This window comes from Rhinoraja longicauda, chromosome 17 (genome assembly GCF_053455715.1).
Source record: "Rhinoraja longicauda isolate Sanriku21f chromosome 17, sRhiLon1.1, whole genome shotgun sequence".
NCBI classification, from domain to species: domain Eukaryota; kingdom Metazoa; phylum Chordata; class Chondrichthyes; order Rajiformes; family Arhynchobatidae; genus Rhinoraja; species Rhinoraja longicauda.
The window spans coordinates 12,156,781-12,178,625 of NC_135969.1; the positions used below are offsets into that span (position 1 = coordinate 12,156,781).

At 45.7% G+C, this 21,845-nt stretch overlaps 1 protein-coding gene across 1 annotated transcript in view; it reads left to right on the forward strand.

Annotated features, from left to right (window-relative positions):
• The window catches only part of LOC144601759 (copine-9-like), a 334,902-nt gene that overhangs the window by 29,580 nt on the left and 283,477 nt on the right, over nt 1-21,845 (forward strand). Inside the window, 1 exon segment of the mRNA XM_078414143.1 lies at nt 20,971-21,011. Coding sequence (XP_078270269.1) covers nt 20,971-21,011 — 41 coding nt within the window.

The following is a 21,845-nucleotide window of genomic DNA, read 5'->3' on the forward strand; positions in this document are numbered from 1 at the left end:
CCCACTTTTTAAAATAACCGGAGATGGTTTTGCATATCCATGCAGAACCATTTTACCATTTGCATTTCTGTAGAGTAATGAGATTCTTAGTAAATTAGGAAAGGTTACATTGAAAAGTGGTTAAAATGTTCCAATTAGTGTTATTGTGCCAAAAATGAAACTTAGTTTCGAGGGCCTTGAAGACTTTGTGAAAGGAGCAATTAACACAAGCGTGAATGGTGATTAATTCATTTGGGCATGTGGTTAGTTTTATGGATGAGGCTGCTGATATTGCCATGTAATCTGCCTTAAAAGCTGGGTGGGTGCAGTTTCTCATCAATGTCTTCAGCTCATCGTGAAACGCTAACTTCATTTACTAATTGTCCCTTCAAATCAGAACCAATCGGAGCAAAAAACCCCCCAACTATTGCAGGAACCCAAAGGGTCGAACGGCATGGTACAGATACAGATACAGCATGGAAATAGGCCCTTCGACCCACTGTGTCCATGCCGACTACCAATCACCCATTCACACTGGTTCTATGTTACCCCACTTTCGCATCCACTCCCGACGCACTAGGGACCATTTACAGAGGGCCAATTAACCTACAAACCCGCAGTTCTTTGGGATGTGGGAGGAAAGCTGAGCACCCAGAGGAAACCCACACGGTCACAGGGAGTATATGCAAACTCCACACAGACAGCACCCAAGGTCAGGATCGAACCTGGGACTCTGACACGGAGGGGCACGGTGGTGTCCCTGTTCCAATCCATGGAGGGGAACGAATTGTTGACATTTTCAGGTCAAGACTCTGCATCAGGACTGAGTGTGGAGAGGGAAGATACCAAGTGTCAAAAGGAGAGGAGAGTGGAAGAGGAGAGTGGTAGTTGATGCGTGTACTGAGGAGGGGTGTAGGATGATGGATAGATAGAAGGGGTGGAGGTGGAGATGGGGGAGGGAGAGGTAAGGAGTTGGGAGGCAGAGACAGGTAGGTATTAGGTGGTAGCTGACAGGGAGAAAAAAGGGCAGCGGGAGCCAGAATGGCAGGGTCGAAATCCTTCCATCGGGCAGACGATACAAGGCCTTCTACGCCCGCACCTCCAGACTCATCATATCATATCATATATATACAGCCGGAAACAGGCCTTTTCGGCCCACCAAGTCCGTGCCGCCCAGCGATCCCCGTACATTAACACTATCCTACACCCACTAGGGACAATTTTTTTTACATTTACCCAGCCAATTAACCTACATACCTGTACGTCTTTGGAGTGTGGGAGGAAACCGAAGATCTCGGAGAAAACCCACGCAGGTCACGGGGAGAACGTACAAACTCCTTACAGTGCAGCACCCGTAGTCAGGATCGAACCTGAGTCTCCGGTGCTGCATTCGCTGTAAAGCAGCAACTCTACCGCTGCGCTACCGTGCCGCCCCTAGGAACAGCTTCATCCCCAGGGCCATAGCTGCTATGAACCGGTCCTGCTGAGCCGGATGGTCACATCGCACAGTGAACCGGCACAGATCTACTTACACTCCCCCCCCCCCCCCGGTTCCTTCCCCCCTTCCCCCCATCCCCCCTCGCCCCCCCCCGATTCCACACTATGGGCAATTATAAATTAACCTCCAAACCCGCACGCCTTAGATTGTGGGAGGAAACTGAAGGATACCCACAGGGTCACACGGTGAACGTGCAAACTCCACACAGACAGCACCCGAGGTCAAGCCTGAACCCTGTGTCTCTGATACTGTGAGGCAGCAGCTCTATCAGCTGCACCACTGTGCCATCCTATGTACAAAAGTAAAAACCTTGGTATCTAATCATAGATTCAATTTAAATTGTGAAGGTTCATTCAATTTAAAGCTGCGTTCGTTAACCAACATTCAGATGCTTAAAGGATTTTACATGTCGGTTTGTTGATGAGATGTTGGTCTGTGAGACCAACTGCTTTTGAAATGGTCCATTAGGCAAAAGTGTTCATCAACAAAGAGAGATTTGGTTTGTTCCACTCCATACTGGTTGAGGAGTACAAGGATAATTGGCCTCCAAGGAATGAATCACTGAACAAATAAGAGTATGCAGTATTCCCTGTGATGTGTTGATGGCAATTAAGGGCTTTCTAAAAATGTTTTTTTTTGGTGATGTGGTGGTGGTGGTGGTGTTCTTTGAAGACAAAAGATTTGTTATTGGTATAAATCCCGTGCTTATAATCGAGACAGGTTGTGGTGCAACATTTAAAATCGTAGATTTAAACACTAAATGCTTTAAAAGCAACAACAATTTCAGCAGGAAATCTTTTTCCAAAGGGTTTGAAGTCTATTAACATTAAATGCAGATCCAAGTTCAATTGCAAATGAATGTTTGGAAGTCAATATAAAGACTAGGTTTTAGATATTATTTTTTTTTTAACTTGTTGGCATAACCTTTCTTGAGAAGCTGGGGGTGAGCTGGCTGGAACCACGGCAGGACTTCTGTTGGTGGTGCTCCCACACTTCTGTTGGGTAGGAGGCTCCAGGACGTAGAAGCAACAACAATGAAGGAACAAGTGGCAAAGTGGTGTGGGACATGGGGAGGGAACAATGGGTGGTAGGTTCCAGAGACACAAGCAATGGCAGATGCTGGTTTACCAAAAAAAACTAAAAGTGTCATAGTAACTCAGCATCTCTGGGGAAGAAAAACCCTTCTTCCTGACCCAATCCATGTCCTCCTGAGATGTTGAAACAAGGAACTGCAGATACTGGTTTACAAAAAAAGACACAAAGTGCTGGAGTAACTCAGTGGATCAGACAGCATCTCTGCAGAACATGGGTAGGTGACATTTTGTGTCGGAACCCTTCCTCAGACTGGACAGGCGGCAGTCTGAACAATGGTTCCGACCCGAAATGGCACCTATTCTTTTTTTCCAGACATGCTGCCTGACCTACTGAGTTGCTCCAGCACTTTGTGTCTTTTTTTTGTAAACCAGTATCTGCAGTTCCTTGTTTCAACAACTCAGGAGGACATGGATTGCAGATATTTTGGGTCGGGAAGAAGAGTTCCAACCTAAAAGCCACCTATCTATCCATGTCTTCCAGAGATGCTGCCTGACCCCCTGAGTTATTCCAGCACTGTATATCCTTTCCCTGGTTCAGCTGCTCTGCAGGGGCATGGATAGTCAACATTTCAGGTCTAGACACTTCTCCTTCCCAACCCTATCCAAGTCCTCCAGAGATGCTACCTGACGCTCCGAATCACTGCAGTAGCTTGCTGCTTTTTTTCTTGATGGTGGTGTTGCCATGCGCTTGGTGCCTTGTCCCCGTTGGTAGCAGGTGGCCATAGCTTGTCCCCCTTGGTGGCAGGTGGTCATAGCTTTGGGAGATGCTTGTTGCCGAGCGACTAGTTTGTGGGCACAGCGATCCCAGTTTCAACACCAACCCTGGATGTTGGAGCAACCACAGGCAAGGCTCGGTTAGGGGCAGCATTTGTGGATTCAGAGTTGGTGCCTGGCTTGATGCTGAGCAACATAATCTGTTAGATCCTCTTTTTTTTTAATGTAACCTTTTCAGAATAAAGAGCTAAATGGGTCAATCTGACCATCGGAGGGTACTGAAGACTGAATCGCATTGCTGACGATCTGGTCAATTAAGGGATGGAATGGGTAACATTTGCTGTGAGATTTACAGCTTCCTTTCCCACAGGTTTCCATGGCAATTCTGTAATTTTATGGTCATCATTATTCAATCCATTTTTTTGTTGTAAATGCCAAGTTATTTTTAACTGAGTTTAAATTCTATGCTGCCAGTAAGCTTTGAACTCTTATCACTGGATTGTTAGTCCGGCGCACGGGTTAATTGTTCATTAATTTAACCGCTGTGAAGCAGTTCACTGTTGCGATCTGATCTTTCAGTGGCTCCTAAAGTAATCATCTGCCAAAGGCTCTTTCCCCAAGGGGCTCTCCCTTTGTGGGCATTTTTCAAATTGGAATTAATGGGTGTGAACAGGTGAGGTGATTGTGCCAGAGAAGCAGTGCTTTTTCAGCACAGTAAACCCTCGCTTAAGTGGTGTTCTTTATAACGGATTTCGGTTATAGCGGACGGATCTACCGACGGCTGCCCACCCCACCCCCCGTTTGCAACGCCTCCCCGGCTGCTCAAAGCCCCGGTTGTCCGAGCCGGCCCCCAGCCCCCCCCCCCCCCTCTCCAGCCACTTCCAGCTCGCGCCTGCTATCACCACCACCGCCGACCCTTGCATGCGCTCCAGACACCCGCGGTCAGCGACCATTGACTCCGCCAATCCTCGCTGTTCCCCCGGCTGCCAGCAGGCCAGGGCCATCAACTCACCTGCATTCCAGGCCCAGGTCCAGACTGAAGAAAGATCTCGACCCGAAACGTCACCTATCCACGATCTCCAGATTCAGGGACCGTTTCTTCAAAACTGTTATCAGGCAACTGAACCATCCTACCACAACTAAAGAGCGGTCCTGAACTACTATCTACCACATTGGTGACCCTCGGACTAATTTTGATCGGACTTTACTGGCTTCACCTTGCACTATTCCCTTATCACATGTCTATACACTGTAAGTGGCTCGACTGTAATCATGTATTGTCTTTCCGATGAGTGGTTAGCACGCAACAAAAGCTTTTGACTGTACTTTGGTACACGTGACAATAAACTAAACTGACTATACTAAACTGAGATGCTGCCTAACCAGCCGAGTTACTCCAGCACTTTGTGCCCTTTCGCCAACTAATCTGCAACTGCAGTTGTTTATTTCTACTACTTTCTACTGTCCCCAAAGGACTCCAGCCATACTTTGAGACCTGGTCACCGCACCCTCCAGGCAACAACCTCCACAGGAAGGCCTGGGTTCAACTGAACAGGCTACGAACTGGTGCTGTTCATTTCACAGCCAACATGAAAAGATGGGGCATTGCAGACACTAACCTCTGTCCTTGCAGTCAAGTACAGACCAACAAACATGTCCTAAGGGAATGTGCTGTGACTAGGACCTCCTTGCACACTATTCCAACATGATAACCCCCAATTAGAGACTTACCTCACCAATTACCACTTTTGATTGTTGTAGTTGACATATGAAAGAAGAGACTACTTATAAAATGACAATCGGTTATAGCAAACAATTGGCAAAAACGGACACCCCTCCCCCCCCCCCCCCCCCATGGTCCGTTATAATGAGGGTTCATTGTATTTTGACGGTTTTGATGGTTGGCTGAAGGATGGGGGATAGTTTGGTTGGCTGTTAAAATTTATTTTAGCTCTTTAACTGGTGGAGCTTTCATTACCTGCACTTGTCTGGCCACTAACAATGTAAATGCACAAACCCTTGTCTCAACTTCTTCCTGTACGTTTCTGTTGGGGAACCTGCTCCTAAGTATCTCCGCTGAATTCAGCTCCTGTGTCTTATGATTTTATAAGCTTACGATCTTGTGACCAAACCTTTCTCTTAGGCCAGAGCGTAAGTACAATGTCCTCATGGCCAACCACATGTCTATTAGTCAGAAGGTCATGGATGCACTCAGGCTCGATGCCAGAGACCCTGTCATAAGGTCCACAGATAGACGCAGAGTTTCTGGAGTTAGTCAGCAGGTGAGGCAGCATCAATGGAGAAAAGGAACAGGTGACGTTTCAGGTCGGAACCCTTCTTCAGAGATGCTGCCTGATCTGCTGAGCTATTCCAGCATTTTGTGTCTGTCATCAGTATAAACCTGCATCTGCTGTTCCTAAAGTCCGAAGAAGGGTTCTGACCCGAAATGTCACCTATTCCTTTTCTTTAGAGATGTTGGCTGACCCACTGAGTTCCTCCAGCACTTTGTGTCTATCTTCGGTATAAACCCGCATCAGCAATTCCTTCCCACACATAAGGTCCACAGTTTTGCCACTTTGCCAGAGGTTTTGTATTTTGAAGAGCTGTTAAACCAAGATCTTGTCTCCCTCAGCAGCCTCTTGTTAGAAATCTTGCATCTCTGTTAAAATGCGGAGTGCACAGGAAATGCAGAGGAACTCTGTGTATATCCCGGCCTATATTTATCTTTTAAATAACGTCACAGAATATGTTACACAGTATTTTTCCCATAACTGACGTGACTGATGAGATGGGCGGGAGGGTAGTTTGTGAGTTGGTTCAGCTCTTATGCTGTTTAATTTAGTTTAGTTTAGTTTAGTTTAGTTTAGAGATACAGTGTGGAAACAGGCCCTTCGGCCCACCGGGTCCGCAACGACCAGTGATTCCTGTACACAAACACTATCCTACACACGCTGGGAAAATTTACAATGAAACCAAGGCAATTAACCTACAAACCTGTACGTCTTTGGAGTGTGGAGGGAAACTGGAGATTCCGGAGAAAACCCATGCAGGTCATGGGGAGAACGTACAAACTCCGTACAGACAGCACATTCCGATCTGCCGTGGAAGAATTATACCGATTTCAGTGAGATTGTATCTCATTGTTCTAAACTCTAGAGTTTACTCCCAGTCTTTAGTTTAGTTTAGAGAATAAAGCGTGGAAACAGACCCCTTGGGTTCAACGAGCCAGAGCAGACCGGTGATCACCCGTTCACTAGTTCTATCCTGCACACACTAGAGACAATTTACAGAAGCCAATTAACCTACAAACCTGTATGCCATTGGAGTGTAGGAGCAAACCTGAGCATCCACCGCAAACCCACGCGGTCACAGGAAGAATGTACAAACTCCGTACAGACAGCACCCGGAGTCAGGATCAAACCTGGGTCTCTGGTGCCGTAAGGCAGCAACTCTACCACTGCGCCACCGTGCCGCCCGTTAAGCAGGGCGTCTGTGCTTTCGATGTGTAGAATCAATTCTCCATATCCATTACCAATGGAGGAGAGATTTGGGCCCAACGGGTCCACTCTCCGAATGCTCCCTTCTCCACATTGGGCCAGAGATCCCCAACAGCTGGTTGGAATGCTGTTTTTGAGCACTTCCTTGAACCTTTCCCTCTGTCCGCTTGATAATCACTTTCTATGATGGAGTTCAGACTGAACTGTTTTGGGAATCCCGTGTTGGAAAGACTTGTCCTGTTCAACTTGTCCTGCCCAAGGTGAATCTGACCAACACTAGAGGACATAGCTGGAAGGTGAGAATGGGAATGTTTAATGGAGACTAGACCAAGTGGACCTGTTGGGCCCAAATCTCTCCTCCATTGGTGCAGCACCCTCTCCTCCCCCTCCCTCCTCTCCCCCTTCCCCTCCCCCCTCCCCCCCCCCCACTCCATCTCCCCCAACCCCCCTCATCCTCCCTCCCTCCCCACTCCCTCCCTAGGAGATAGATTTAAACTTTAAAATCTAAATAACTTAAAAAATATAACACTGATTTCAATGAAACTTCTTCCATGCGCATCAAAGGGACGACGGTGAGTAAGGAGGGCCTAAAATTGTCATGATATCGTGTACCGTTCTGGCTGTAGTTCAGGAACAAACGAGAGTTTTAGTATATAGATGTGTGGGGCAAGTTTTTTACACAGAGAGTACTGGGTGCTTGGAATGCATTGCCAGGGGTGGTGGTGGAGGCAGATGCAATTGTGGCGTTTGAGAGACTTTTAGATATGCACTTGGAAGTACAGGGAATAGAGCAAAATGGATCACATACAGGCAGATGAGATCAGTTTGAGATCAGATGAAAGTAGGCATGCAGGTGCAGCAGGCAGTGAAGAAAGCGAATGGTATGTTGGCATTCATAGCGAGGGGATTTGAGTATAGGAGCAGGGAGGTTCTGCTGCAGTTGTACAGGGCATTGGTGAGACCACACCTGGAGAATTGCGTACAGTTTTGGTCTCCTAATCTGAGGAAAGACATTCTTGCCATAGAGGGTGTACAGAGAAGGTTCACCAGATTGATTCCTGGGATGGCAGGACTTTCATATGAAGAAAGACTGGATAGACTCTGCTTGTACTCGCTGAAATTTAGAAGATTGAGGGGGATCTTATAGAAACTTACAAAATTCTTAAGGGGTTGGACAGGCTAGATGCGGGAAGATTGTTCCCGATGTTGGGGAAGTCCAGAACAAGGGGTCACAGTTTAAGGATAAGGGGGAAGTCTTTTAGGACCGAGATGAGAACTTTTTTTTCACACAGAGAGTGGTGAATCTGTGGAATTCTCTGCCACAGAAGGTAGTTGAGGCCAGTTCATTGGCTATATTTAAGAGGGAGTTAGATGTGGCCCTTGTGGCTAAAGGGATCAGGGGGTATGGAGAGAAGGCAGGTACGGGATAAACGGACATAGCACATGCAGCCACTGTCATTAGCTGAATCTTTTGATCTAGTTTATTCTGAAAGCCAGAATATATTTCCCCGGGCAGTTGGGTACCATTTTAATATTTTACCAATGTAAAATTAAGGAAATTATTAAAATAGATAGAAACTGATGAAGACTTTTCAAATGTCATTGAAAATGAAGGAGGTTTTTAAAATTGGGGTGGTTGTAAATTATAATTAGATCTATAACTTTGCACAGTGTGATCTGAATTGGAGATTTCATTGGACCATGTCACTTCCATAAGACCACAAGACCATAACATATAGGAGCAGAATTAGGCCATTCGGCCCATTGAGTCTGCTCCGCCATTCGATCATGGCTGATCGATTATTCCCTCTCAACCCCATTCTCCTGCTTTCTCACCGTAATCTTTGACGCCCTTATTAATCAACGACGTTAAAAACACCCAATGACTGGACCTCCACCGCTGTCTGTGGCAATGAATACCATAGATTCACCACCCTCTGCCTCAAGAACTTCCTCCTTATCTCCATTCTGATTGACTGATACGAGTGTCAGGGGTTGTGGGCAGAAGGCAGGAGAAAGGGGTTGAGAGGGAAAGATAGATCAGCCATGATTGAATGGCGGAGTAGACTTGATGGGCCGAATGGCCTAATTCTGCTCCAAAAACCTACGAAGGTCTTTTTATTCTGAGGCTGTGCCCTTTGGTCCATGATTCTCCCACCACTGGAAACATCCTCTCCACATCCACTCTCTCTAAGCCTACCATTATTCGGCAGATTTCAGTGCGACCTCCCCCTTATCCTTCCTGTTCTTATGCATTGTATGGAATAACAACGGATCATGTAATTACCCAATTATATCCTATGAATAGAATTGCTAATTGAATTATAATATTTAAGTACGGTATAATGAAAAAATGTACCCAGTGAAAGCACGAAATGTCGCTAACGAATTTGCTCCAGCAAGCTCACCACGCTGTTATTAAAATTAACCATTTTCTACACCTTTGATAAAATGGAATTGCTTTGTTAATAATTTAAAGGGCATATGTTGGGTTTTCATAAGGTGAAGTGTTCATGTAGGCTGTGGTAGTATTAACTTTTCCTCGCAGGCAAAATAACAGCGTCCGTGCGGAGTTTGTGGTGAATGGCTTCTGAGAGGTTGAGATCCATTCACCGACTAACAACAGCGTGTCGGGAGCCCTGTTGACAATAGAGACACAAGGAACTGCAGATGTCTGTTTACAAGGAAAAAAACACAAAGTGCTGGAGCAATCAGCAGGTCAGGCAGCATCTCTGGAAGATATGGAGAGGTGATGTTTTGGGTCAGGACCCTTCTTCGGACTGGCCTGTTGAGAATGTCGGGCTTTGTCCGGAATCAGTGGAATGCTGCAAGTTCAGAGTAAGGTGGGTGTGACTGAGGAAGTGGAATGGAAACATGGAGGCAGTCAATGTCATGCTGGTTTGCGATGAATGGGTCTAGTGAAGCTAAAAGATCTGAGGGAGGACTCCAGGCAGGTTTTCTGAGAGCAGCAAGCAGCACCAATACTGTCATTATGGTGCTGGATAAAAGAGGAGAGAGGAGGAGGGAAGGGGCAGAACAGTGGCGCAGCGGTAGAGTTGCTGCCTTACAGCGCCAGAGACCCGGGTTCAATCCTGACTACGGGGTGCTGTCTGTACACAGTTTGTACGTTCTCTCTGTGACCGTGTGGGTTTTCTCTGGGTGCTCCGGTTTCCTCCCACTTCTGGAAATTGTCTCGAGTGTGCAGGATAGAACTAGCATCTGGGCGATCGTTAGTCAGCATGGACGTGGTGGGGCGAAGGGCCTGTTTCCACACTGTATGTGTAAACTAAACTAAACTGAAGTGAGAAATATTCCACATGCACAACAGCGTTAAGCATAGAAAAATTAACTCTTGCATATCCAAAGAATGCAGACCTCTGCAAATAGGTTTTCTTGTCCCAGGTATCAGGCAACACGGGAAAGGCTGCATTCGTCGCTTCTTGTAGGCCTGAGTTTCTATCGTGGATCACCTTCCAGGTCTTCACTGCAGTCTTTGCAAAGAAGGCCCAGGGTTGTTACCAACTAATTGTTCTTTATTGTTGTTTGTAAATAATTTATTCTTGCTTCTGACATCACATTACTTTCAGGAGCTGTAAAATGGTGCTTTGAGCTTTAGTGCAAGAGTCTCCATTTTGGAAGACTGCCTTAGCATTCTTGTGGTCTTGGCTGGAAATCTGTAACTGGAAGCAAATATAAGTATTGGTGAGTCAGGCAGTGACTAAATGCGTGAAGCACCGTGATTCACTGGTGATTACCCACAGGGAAGCCTGCATGGGTTTAGCTTTAGCTGTTAACTGCTCTAGGTTAATTGGCTTCTGTAAAATTGCAACTTATCCCTAGTGTGTGGGATAGTGCAAGAGTATGGGGTGATTGCTGGTCAGCATGGACTCGGTGGGCCGAAGGGCCTGTTTCCACGTGGTGTTATCAATCCCAAAATAGTTGGTTACAAGTGTAAAGATTTCAGATTATCAGTTTAGTTATGAGATACAGTGTGGAAACAGGCCCTTCGGCCCACGGAGTCCGCGCTGACCAATGATCACCCGTACACTAGTTCTACCCTAGACGCTAAGGACAATTTACAAAGCCAATTAGCCTTCAAACCTACACGTCTTTGGAATGTGGGAGGAAACTGAAGCACCCGGAGAAAACCCATGCAGTCACAGGGAGAACATACAAACTGTGCAGACAGCTCCCGTAGACAGGATGGAACCCGGGTCTCTGGCGCTGCAAGGCAGCAACTCTACCGCTGCTCGAATGTGCCGCCCTAATCCTTCTCTACAGTGTTTAGATGCTTCCATATGATTAGCTCTGGAAATCCTCGTTTCCACAGTAAAATGCCGCAGTCATTCCTCAATATCCACCATCTGATGCTGAGGCATTTCGCTTGGGTAGTTTACACCCCAGAGGTATGAACATTGACTTCTCCAACTTCAGATAGTTCCTCTGTCCCTCTCTTTCCCCTCCACCTTCCCAGTTCTCCCACTGTCTTCCTGTCTCCTACTACATCCTATCTTTGTCCCGCCCCCCTCCCTTGACATCAGTCTGAAGGGTCTCGACCCGAAACCTCACCCATTCCTTCGCTCCTGAGATGCTGCCTGCCTGACCCGCTGAGTTACTCCAGCATTTTGTGTCTACCTTCAATTTGAACCCAGGATCTGCAGTTATTTTCCTACACATCTGATGCTGAGAGTTAGTTTTGCAGGATCCTCGAACAATTCAGTTTTTCTCATGGTCTTATATTCTGCAAGGAACAGCAAATGGTTTATGTAGTGACATGACTTTATGATATTTACGACATGGATTAACTGTGATATTAGAGACATCTGCTAAGAACTATACTGAGTATAATAATAATAATAATAAAAAATAATAAATTTTATTTGTCATATGTAGGTTGGCACAGGGTCAACGGTACAACAAAATGTATTTGACAAGACAATGGGTCACCTCAGCAGTAATATCCCAAGGATAAATAAGATTATTTTTTTTAAAATGACATTAGTAAGGTAAAAAGACAATATTAAAAATAGGTAATAAGACAATATTAAAAATAATCAACATATCTAATTTGAAATGTGTTCATGAGTTCAGAAGCCTGATGGCCTGATGGTAGAAACTGTTCTTAAGTCTGGGGGTACACGTAGCCATACTCCTGTATCGTCTGCCTGACGGTAACAAGGAGAACAGCCAGCGTGCTGGGTGGCTGTGGTCCTTGATGATGCTGTGTGCCTTCCGCAGGCACCGCCGGTAGAAAATGTCCTGAATGGCCGGGAGACAGTTGCCAGTGATGTGCTGTGCCGTCTTCACCACTCTCTGTAGTGATTTGTGGCTGTGGGCAGAACAGTTCCCGTACCAGACTGTAATGACTGGTACTTTGTATCTTCCCCTTTGCTCTGCCTATGGCACTTGAGTTTGGCTTGATTGCATTTAGGAGCCAAGCGTCAAGAGTGTGTTGTCATATGTCCCTGAACAGAATAATAAAAATTCCTATACAGCAGCACAACAGGTAGGTAAACATAGTACTCAGGAGATGCCATAAGAAACAACAATAAATTTAATACATTTTTAAAAAGCGATATTGTGCAAAAACAAAAACAAAGCCCAAAGTCCTGAGTACAACCAAGACAGTTCATAGTTCGTAGTTTGGTTGGAGTTTGTAATGTTCAATAGGCTGATGATTGTCGGGAAGGAGCTGCTCCTGAACCTGGACGTTACAGTTTTCAGGCTCCTCCTAAAACCTTCTTCCCGATGGCAGGAGTGAAATGAGATCGTGGCCAGTGTTGTGTGGGTCTCTGACGATGATGGCTGCCTTTTTGAGGCAGTGTCCCCTGTAGATCCCTTCAATGGTGGGGAGGTCTGTGCCTGTGATGGACTGAGCAGTGTATAGTACTATCTTATTGGATTGGATATCATTGAAAGCAACACTTTTCACTGTACCTTGGCACTGGTGACAATAATAAACCTAAGCCTTTCCCTTGGTTGAAACTGCATTTTGAATGTCCATCTGCCATTATCAGTAATGATCATTTTGAGTTGATTGAGTGGAAAAGAGCTGTTTGAAATGAAGCCAGTCTGTTATATGAACAATATGTGTAAGCTTTAAGTATGTATTGGAAGATTGCTCTCTGAAATATTCCCATTTGTATTTCTCCTCTGGTGAGTGGCTATTTCAGCACTGCAATGGCACAAGCTGTGCGAGGCTGTGATTCATCAGTGGTGTCATGGGCTGCTTAACCTTTGCTCAATATTGGTGAGACTTCAGCACCCATGCAAACTGACGGATTCAGTCTGCGGTAATAAGTGGCTGGCCCATTGACAGCATTGCCAATTGCTAAAGATTGAAGTTCGTGTCACATAGCATTATTATGGGATTGGATCTCTTGCATCAATGTACAGGTCCACCACCGATTTTCCGGCACCTAGCAGTCCAGCACCTCCTTTAATCCGGACAAAATTCTGAGAGCGCACTTGAACCCCCTCCCCCTCCCCCTCCCCCTCCCCCCCCCCCCACCTCAGAAGTCCTCCTGATGCAAAATGCAAATGTGGCGCCTCGGCTGGGTGAGGTAGCTGATCTCTATCTCATCGGGACCTCTGGGCCAATCGGCGGGTCAAAGTAGCCCCCTGTGGCGGGGGCTCTGGAACTCCCGCCCGGCCGGAGTCGGCAGATCCGTTTCCATAGCCGACATCCGAGGCCCACTTTGGATATGAAAAATAAACCTAATCCCAATGCCACATGAGAATCAACAATGTCTTTACACAGTTAAACTGTGGGACAACACAAACCAGGCGTGTCGACGTCAGTATATGATTGGGGTTATCAAGTGGGCTCCTCCTCTCACTGTGTTTCACTGAGGTAGGTCCACAACACCTTGGGAAGACTCAACAGTTAGTTAATTATTATTCAGAATCAGAAAATGTGCACTTGGTACATTTTGCTGTGAAATGTTCCATTATGTTCCTCACTGAGAGTTGTATTTCATTTTAGTTTAGTGATTGCTGGTCAGCATGGACTCGGTGGAGAATTGGAAGACTGGTTGACGTACATTATGTCCGGTATTGGGAGGAAAGATGCCTTTAACAATGGGCTTTCCACTAGATGCCCTCACAATGGAGGATTGACTGGAAGCATGGTGGAAAAGAGAAGTCCATCATGTGGGGCCCACTGTTAAAGGCATCGACCTCACATAAGTCCACAAAACTGTCCTACAACACACACAACAACAAAAAATCACAGGAGTAGTTTTTCCGTGTGTACACTGGAGAAGGATGATGCCAAGAATTCTCAGCCAATGTGAAGAAACTGAAATCTACTGAAGGGTCCAATTCCTGGCATGTTTTAATGCTCGTAATGACTAGTCATGAGACAAGATTCCTTAATGTTTGAAAGCGAGCGTGTATTTCTTTGCAGGCTAAAAGGGCGACAGTTTGTGTGATATGATAAGGCTGTCGTTTAGGGAGTGGGAAGCGAATGTGGGGAGGAGGAGTGTTTTGGATTATGCATCATTGTTGGTTTGTGTTCGACAGGTTTGTGGGCATCCTCACTGCGGTTTAACACATAAACTTAGTCAAATATTGAGATGCGTCTTGCAGGGGTTTTAAATTGAAAACAGGTTGCATTAATTCGGTATAATCATCAACACAGAATGGAACCTCGTGCCTGGGTTCTATTAGTCCATGGCAAGAGGATATTTAACTCTGTCAGGTACAACCATGAGCAAAGATTATCTCGAAGCATTGAACAAGTTTGATCGTAAGCTGCCAGAAGTGGAGCAAAGGCGATGGGTCCAAGCTATTAAAATCTGAGGTTATTAATAGTATATATTATATATATATATATATATACATATATATATATGCAAGTTATTTCATTTGTGTTGGTTGTTGGGTAAACACAAACTAGCAAGCTAGAAAGGACACCAAAAATAATGAGAAATCCCGTCCTACACCGCACAATAAATGAATGGATTAAGCTCCTGTAAAAATTAATTGCTGCCACAGAATTCTTCTCTGAAATCCTGCCCCGTTCAAATCTCAGTGGGATTGTGATTGCAGGAATGTGAATTGGGGAATTCAGTAATAGTGTTGGTCATTCCTTTAACCGAGAGATTTAATTTAGTTTTCTTTTCTCAGAGGCTTTAGCTGCTGATAATTGACCTTCATCAAAAGATTTAATGCCAGGGATTGTGGAATTTATACATAACCAAATGAAAAATATGCTAAATATGCCCCTCTGATCCTATACAATTCATATTTTATATTTTGGGCTGTCATTCGTGGCAGCACTGTAGCACTTGCCCCTGAGATAGTTCTGGGCACCTCAAACTGAAACTGTTGGGTACTATGTGCGGTCCAGTCTCAGTGTAAGGATCAGCCACTCGAGATTGAGTTGAGGAGTTGAGGAGCTTAATTTTTACCTAGAGGTTTCCAAGCCTTTGAAACTCTGTACTCCAGAGGGATCTAGTTTAGTGTTTAGAGATACAGCACGGATACAGGGCCTTCGTCTCACTGAATCCACGCCGACCAGCGATCCCCGTACACTAGCACTATCCTACACACCAGGGAAAATTTACCAAAGCCAATTAACCTACAAACCCGTACGTCTTTGGACTGTGGAGGAAATAGGAGCACCCGGAGAAAACCCACGCCATCACGGGGTGACATACAAACTCCGTACAGACAGCACCCATAGTCGGTATCGAACCAGAGTCTCTGGCGCTGAAAGGCAGCCACTCGACCGCTGTGCCACCGTGCCGCCCAAGTGATCGGTTGTGAAGCAGATCCAAGAAGGCATTCAGTCATCTTTTGGAAACTTAGACGATGGAGAGAATTAGATATGCGAGGAAAGTCAACTATTTGGAGGCGCGGCTGTGATTTTGTTGGATGGTGAAGCAGTCTTGAGAGACTCCTCCACCTCTTTCTGATCTTAGTTTGGTTTAGTCTAGAGATGCAGCATGGAAACAGGTCCTTCAGCTCACCAGGTCCACACCAACCATCAATCATCTGTTCATGTTAGTTCTACGTTATTCCACGTACTCATCCACTCATCCAACCACGCAAAAAGCTGGAGCAACTCAGCGGATCAGGCAGTATCTCCAGAGAAAAGGAATAGGTGATGTTTCGGGTAGAGATCCTTCTTCAGACTGAGAGTCTGGGGAGAGGGAAACTAGAGGAATTAAAAGGTGCAGGCATCCATTTTCCAGGCCCCCGTTCCCTTATCTTTACTATGGATGTTGAGTCACTCTGCAGCAACATCCTCCACCAGGAGGGCCTTTAAAGCCCTCTGTTTCTTTCTCGACCGCAACAATAAAAAAACCCTGAACCTTTTCATACCTCTAGTTTCCCTCTGCCCCTGACTCTCAGTCTGAAGAAGAGTGCCGACCCGAAATGTCACCGATTCCTTTTCTCCAGAGATGCTGCCTGACCCGCTAAGTTACTCCAGCACTATACATGTCTATCTTCGGTGAAAGCCAGCTTCTGCGGTTCCTTCCTGCACAAAAAACGGATGATCTGCTCAATTCTCTGTTCCTTGGCGGGCGATTCCTGGGCTTGGATGTATTGTGATTCCCACGGTTCCTTCTGATTCCCAGTGTGTTGTAGAGGAAAGGGGAATGGCCTCAGGCCAGGATGGAGGAGGAAGCTTTGTTGTGCTGCATCGGTATCAGCTGGGCAGTTGCAAGGACATGAAGACAAGAAATAGGATCTGTCTGGTGCCCCAAGACTGCTCCGCCGTTCAGATGGATCGTGGCTGATCTCTGACCTTTCGTGCCATCCTCCTGCACTATCCCTCGATTCTCTTAATATCCAGAACTCTGTCTCTCACCATTTTGATGTGAACTAATTGATTGAATGCCGTGGCAGTCCTTGGACATAACTGCAAACATTCATCAAATTTGTGTGAAGAGATTTCTCCTCATCCTCATCCCTAAAAGGCCCACTTCTTACGCCAGATAAATGCCACATAGAAAATCATAGGTTCAGAGATGTTAAAAGAGGTCATGAGTGATAGGAGTAGAATTTGGCCCATCAAGTCCACTCTGCCATTCTATCATGGCAGGTCTATCTCTCCCTCCTAACCCCATTGCCCTGCCTTCTACCCATAACCTCCTGCACCTGTACTAATCAAGAATCTATCTCTCTCTGCCTTAAAAATATCCAATGACTTAGCCTCCACAGCCTTCTGTGGCAAAGAATTCCACAGATTCACCACCCTCTGACTAGAGAAATGGCTTGGGTCATTATGTACAGAAATAGGATGAAGGGTTGTAGTTATCTGGAGATATAGACTAGGGTTTACTCTCACTGGATGTATAAAGCTGAGGGAGACCTTACGGAGGTTTATAGAATTACCAGACCAAGTGGACCCGCTGGGCCCAAACCTCTCCTGCATTGGTGCAGCACCCTGTCCTTCCCCCCTCCCCTCTCTCCTCAACCTCCCCCTCCCCTCTCCCTTCTCCCCCACTCCCCCCTCCCTCCCTCCTCCCCTCACCCTCCCCTCCTTTTAAACTTTTAAATGTGAATAACTTAAAAAATATAACACCGATTTCAATAAAACTACTTGCATTATCACTAAAGTGACAATGGTGAGTAAGGTGGGGCTAAAATTGTCGCGCTATCGTGCACCGTTTTGGCTGAAGTTCAGTCACAAACATGATAACAAATGAGAGTTTTAGTATATAGATGAAGGGCACAGATAGGATCAATGGTCAGAATCTTTTTTCCAGTATAGAGGGGTGTAGAACTAGCGAGCATGGGTTGAAGATGAGAGGGCAGCAATTTGAAGGCGATCTCTCGGGTAAGCTTCTCACACAGACGGTGGTGAATATCTGGAATGAGCTGTCCGAGGAGTTAGTGAAGGCAGATGCAATTAAGAGGCATTTGGGCAGGTACTCGTATAGGAAAGGCCTAGAGAGACACAGGCCTAATGCGGGCAACTGGCATTAGCATTGAAGGGCATTATGGTTAGCATGGATAAAGTGAGCCAAACGAGCTGTATATTTCTATCATTCTTATGAAGTGTTCTCTGGGGGTAAAATAGAACAGGACCTTAGAAAGAATGTTAAATGGCTTTTGCATTGTTTATGGGTGATTGACCAATTTTCTTCTCGTTAGGTATCCAAAAAAACTATTTGCTGCCATCACCAACTACCTTCACTAAAGGGCAAACAGGGGCACAGCAATAATAAAAGAATGCATAAGCTGATGCGATTGATGCAGTATATATGCACCATCTTTGCCCTGCATTGTGAAGGAGGGGTCCATGCAAGAATGGGGATAAACTGTAAAGGTGTCATTTTCCTCTGAAACACTGCACAGATGCATCAAAATAAATTGTACCTCGAAGAACCCCACTGTGGATTTTTAAACTGCCTATTGACAAATTCTCGGTCATCATAAGGGTGTCAGAGGCTAATGGGGAGAAGATAGGAGAATGGGGTTGAGAGGGAAGGATGGATTCGCCATGACTTAAATGGTGGAGTAGGCTTGATGGCCTAACTCTGCTTCTATAACTTATGAACCTATGTGTAGGATCAGTCAACCATTGATTCAGCAAGCTTGGAATCTGTCTGAATGTAGAAACCAGGAACTGCAGATGCTGTGTTATACCAAAGATTGACACAAAGTGCTGGAGTAATTTAGCGGGTCAGGCAACATCTCTGGAGGAAAAGGATGGGTGACGTTTAGGGTCGTGACCCTACTTCAGGCGAAAAGTTTGGCGAGACCAAACGTAGACTCGGTGACCGTTTCGCTGAACACTTACACTCGGTCTGCCCAGATCTACGAGATCTCTCAGTTACCAACCATTTCAACTCCCCTTCCCATCCCCACACTGACCTTTCTGTCCTGGGCCTTCTCCATTGCCAGAGTGAGGCCACAGGCAAACTGGAGGAACAGCACCTCATATTTTGCTTGGGTAGCTTAGAACCCAGCGTTATGAGCATTGAATTCTCTAATTTTAAGTAACTTCTACTTACACTCTCCTCCCCTCACCCCTTCCCCCTAACCCCCTTTCTCCACCCTAGTTGTTTTACCAGTTTCACGGTCCTCCACATTGTTTCTCTTGAGATCACGCGTTCCTTAGCCAACAATGGCCCCACCAGGCACCACTCTGCATGAGGTACTTTGTGGCTGGCCTCCAGCTTTTCACCCCTCTTCCCCCACCCCCTACGTTCAGTCTGAAGAAGGGTCCCGACTCGAAACGTCACCCATCTTTTTCCTTCAGAGACGCTGCCTGTCCCACTGAGTTACTCCAGCACGTTGTGTCTATCTTTGGTAAATAATCAGCACCCGCAGTTGCTTGTTTCTACACTTGGACAGATTTCAAGCTCACGTCATCAATGGTTGACTGATGTGCTGCCTGACCTACTGAGTTACTCCAGCACTTTGTGTCTATCTTTGAAACCTGTCTACCTGCCTTTAAAACAGATACAAGAACAGCCACCTTCTCTCTGGACAATCTGTCTGAAAGTCAGTGGAGCTAGTGCGGATCTTCTCCTTATGAAACGGCTGAGAGGAGAGAGGAGAATAGTTTTAGAGAGTGACATTGTGAGAGAGCTAAACTCGGTTCCTCACTGCTCCTCCACTGAAAGGAAAACTCTTTATCTTTCTTCACCTTGAAGTTTATTTTCCCTCTTTGCAAATAACGGATACCAGTTATTTTTGGTCCATAGGCATCCTTGGAGATAATATTGTTCTCTCCCTTCTCCACTGGAAGAAATGTTTTTAATCAGTCTGATTCTCCCGGGATTTGGCCCCCACTGCTGCAGTCTTGTCATTCACAACGCTGGCGTCTGTGCTGTTCATGATGTGCAAAGAGCTGTTGTGTTTAAATTGGTATAATAAAACGGCGCTGGCAATGAGTGTGAGGGAGACAAAGCTCTGTGCCTTTTAAAGATCAGTGCAGTCGCAGTATTATTCTGCTGGTGACTGGTATTATTTCAGAATGTCTCATCAGGTGGTCATTAGATAGTGTAAGAAAATAACTGCAGATGCCGGTACAAATCGAAGGTATTTATTTCACAAAATGCTGGAGTAACTCAGCAGGTCAGGCAGCATCTCGGGAGAGAAGGAATTGGTGATGTTTCGGGTCGAGACCCTTCTTCAGACTGATGTCAGGGGGGGCGGGACAAAGGAAGGATATAGGTGGAGACAGGAAGACAGAGGGAGAACTGGAAAGGGGTGGGGGGTGGGAAGAGAGGGACAGAGGAACTATCTAAAGTTGGAGAAGTCAATGTTCATACTGCTGGGCTGCAAGCTGCCCAAGCGAAATATGAGGTGCTGTTCCTCCAATTTCCGGTGGGCCTCACTATGGCACTGGAGGAGGCCCATGACAGAAAGGTCAGACTGGGAGTGGGAGGGGGTGGTCATTATAATTCACCTGGGGACAGTGGAGCAAGTTGGAATTTCAAATGTTGAGAGTTGAGGAATTTGGAAGAAGTTGAGTACTTTCTGGGTGAGAATGGGACTTACAAAATTGATACATGGCTGGAGTGAGTCAGCAGGACAGGCAGCATCTCTGGATAGAAGGAATAGGTGACGCTTCGGGTCGACACCCATCTTCAGACTTGACCCGAAATGTCGCCCATTCCTTCTCTCCAGAGATGCTGCCTGTCCCGCTGAGTTATTCCAGCATTTTGTGTCTATCTTCAGTGTAAACCTGCATCTGCAGTTCCTTCCACCACAAATAGTTACGTGGCTGGTTGTTGATAATCATAAGTTATAGGAGCAGAATTAGGCCATTTTGCCTATCCAGTCTACTCTGTCATTCAATCATGGCTGACCTATCTTTCCCTTTCAACCCCATTCTCCTGCCTTCTCCCCATAACCCCTGATAACCTTTACAATAAAGAATCTGTCGATTTCCACCTTAAAACTATCTATTGACCTGGCCTTAGAGAAATTGCCATTCTCCATCTGAGACTGCAGAATACAAACACATGAATTTTCACGGGTTTTCTCTGAAAGTCTTTGGCACATCAGTATTTGCGGGATTAAGGCAGATATGGCCACATCAGGCAGATTCTCCGGTAAAACAAATTGTACATGCCGTGTGAATGGAAGAAATAACACATCCTTACCCTCTAATTTCTTATGTATCTCGCAATACTGCAGCAATAAATTTGGATGTCTTTTGCAATCAGTGGAAATGATAAAGTGTTAGTGTATAAATTATTCCTTTCTCCCTCCATAGGAACCTTCTCGATGTGGATACCTTCTCTAAGTCAGATCCTGGTAAGTGTCAATATTTATGTTGTTCTATCAAATAGTGGCTGGCGGGGTTGGGGAGGGGTGGGGGGAGCGGATGGGGGAGGGGGGGGTGGTGGAATTTAAGCTTCTCAAAACAGCTGAGCTTGAAGTCAGAAGATAAGATCACGGATTTTGAAGATGACTCTTAAATCGTCCCAATGTGTGGAAATGGGTGTGAGAGACATTGAGGTTGGGCTGGGAGGGATAATTGATCATTTTTTTCACAAGGGGCAGATTGTTTTAAGGAAGCATTGTGTCAGATGTCTTGTCTTTTAATGTAGTCAGCTCCCGAAACACAGATTTTTATTTATTTTCTAAAAATAAACATTATTCAGAATGTAGAAAAAATATGCAAAATAAAATGTTTGCTGAAACTCTTCAGACATTCTCAGCGTCGATACATTCATTAGTGTCATACTGAGTGGTGTTCGCACTTATGTTTAAACAAGTCACCCTTGCCACTCATGTGGCCCTCTGGGGTGATGTTGTCATCGAGTCATACAGCATGGACAGCAGGCCAAGCCACTGGGTGTTTTTCAGGCGCAGATTGACAGATTCTTGGTTAGTACGGGTGTCAGTGGTGATGGGGAGAAGGCTGGAGAATGGGGTTGCGAAAGAAAGATAGATGAGCCATGATTGAACCACAGAGCAGACTTGATAGGCCAAATGACCTAATTCTGCTCATGTAACTTATGAATAGATGACACAGGCTCTTAGGCCCAACTTACCCACATCTAAAGCATCTAAAGCATGTGTTCTCATAGGCTATACACTGAGGTTGCAGTACTACTGAGTGCAGTAACTCACTGAGGTTACGAT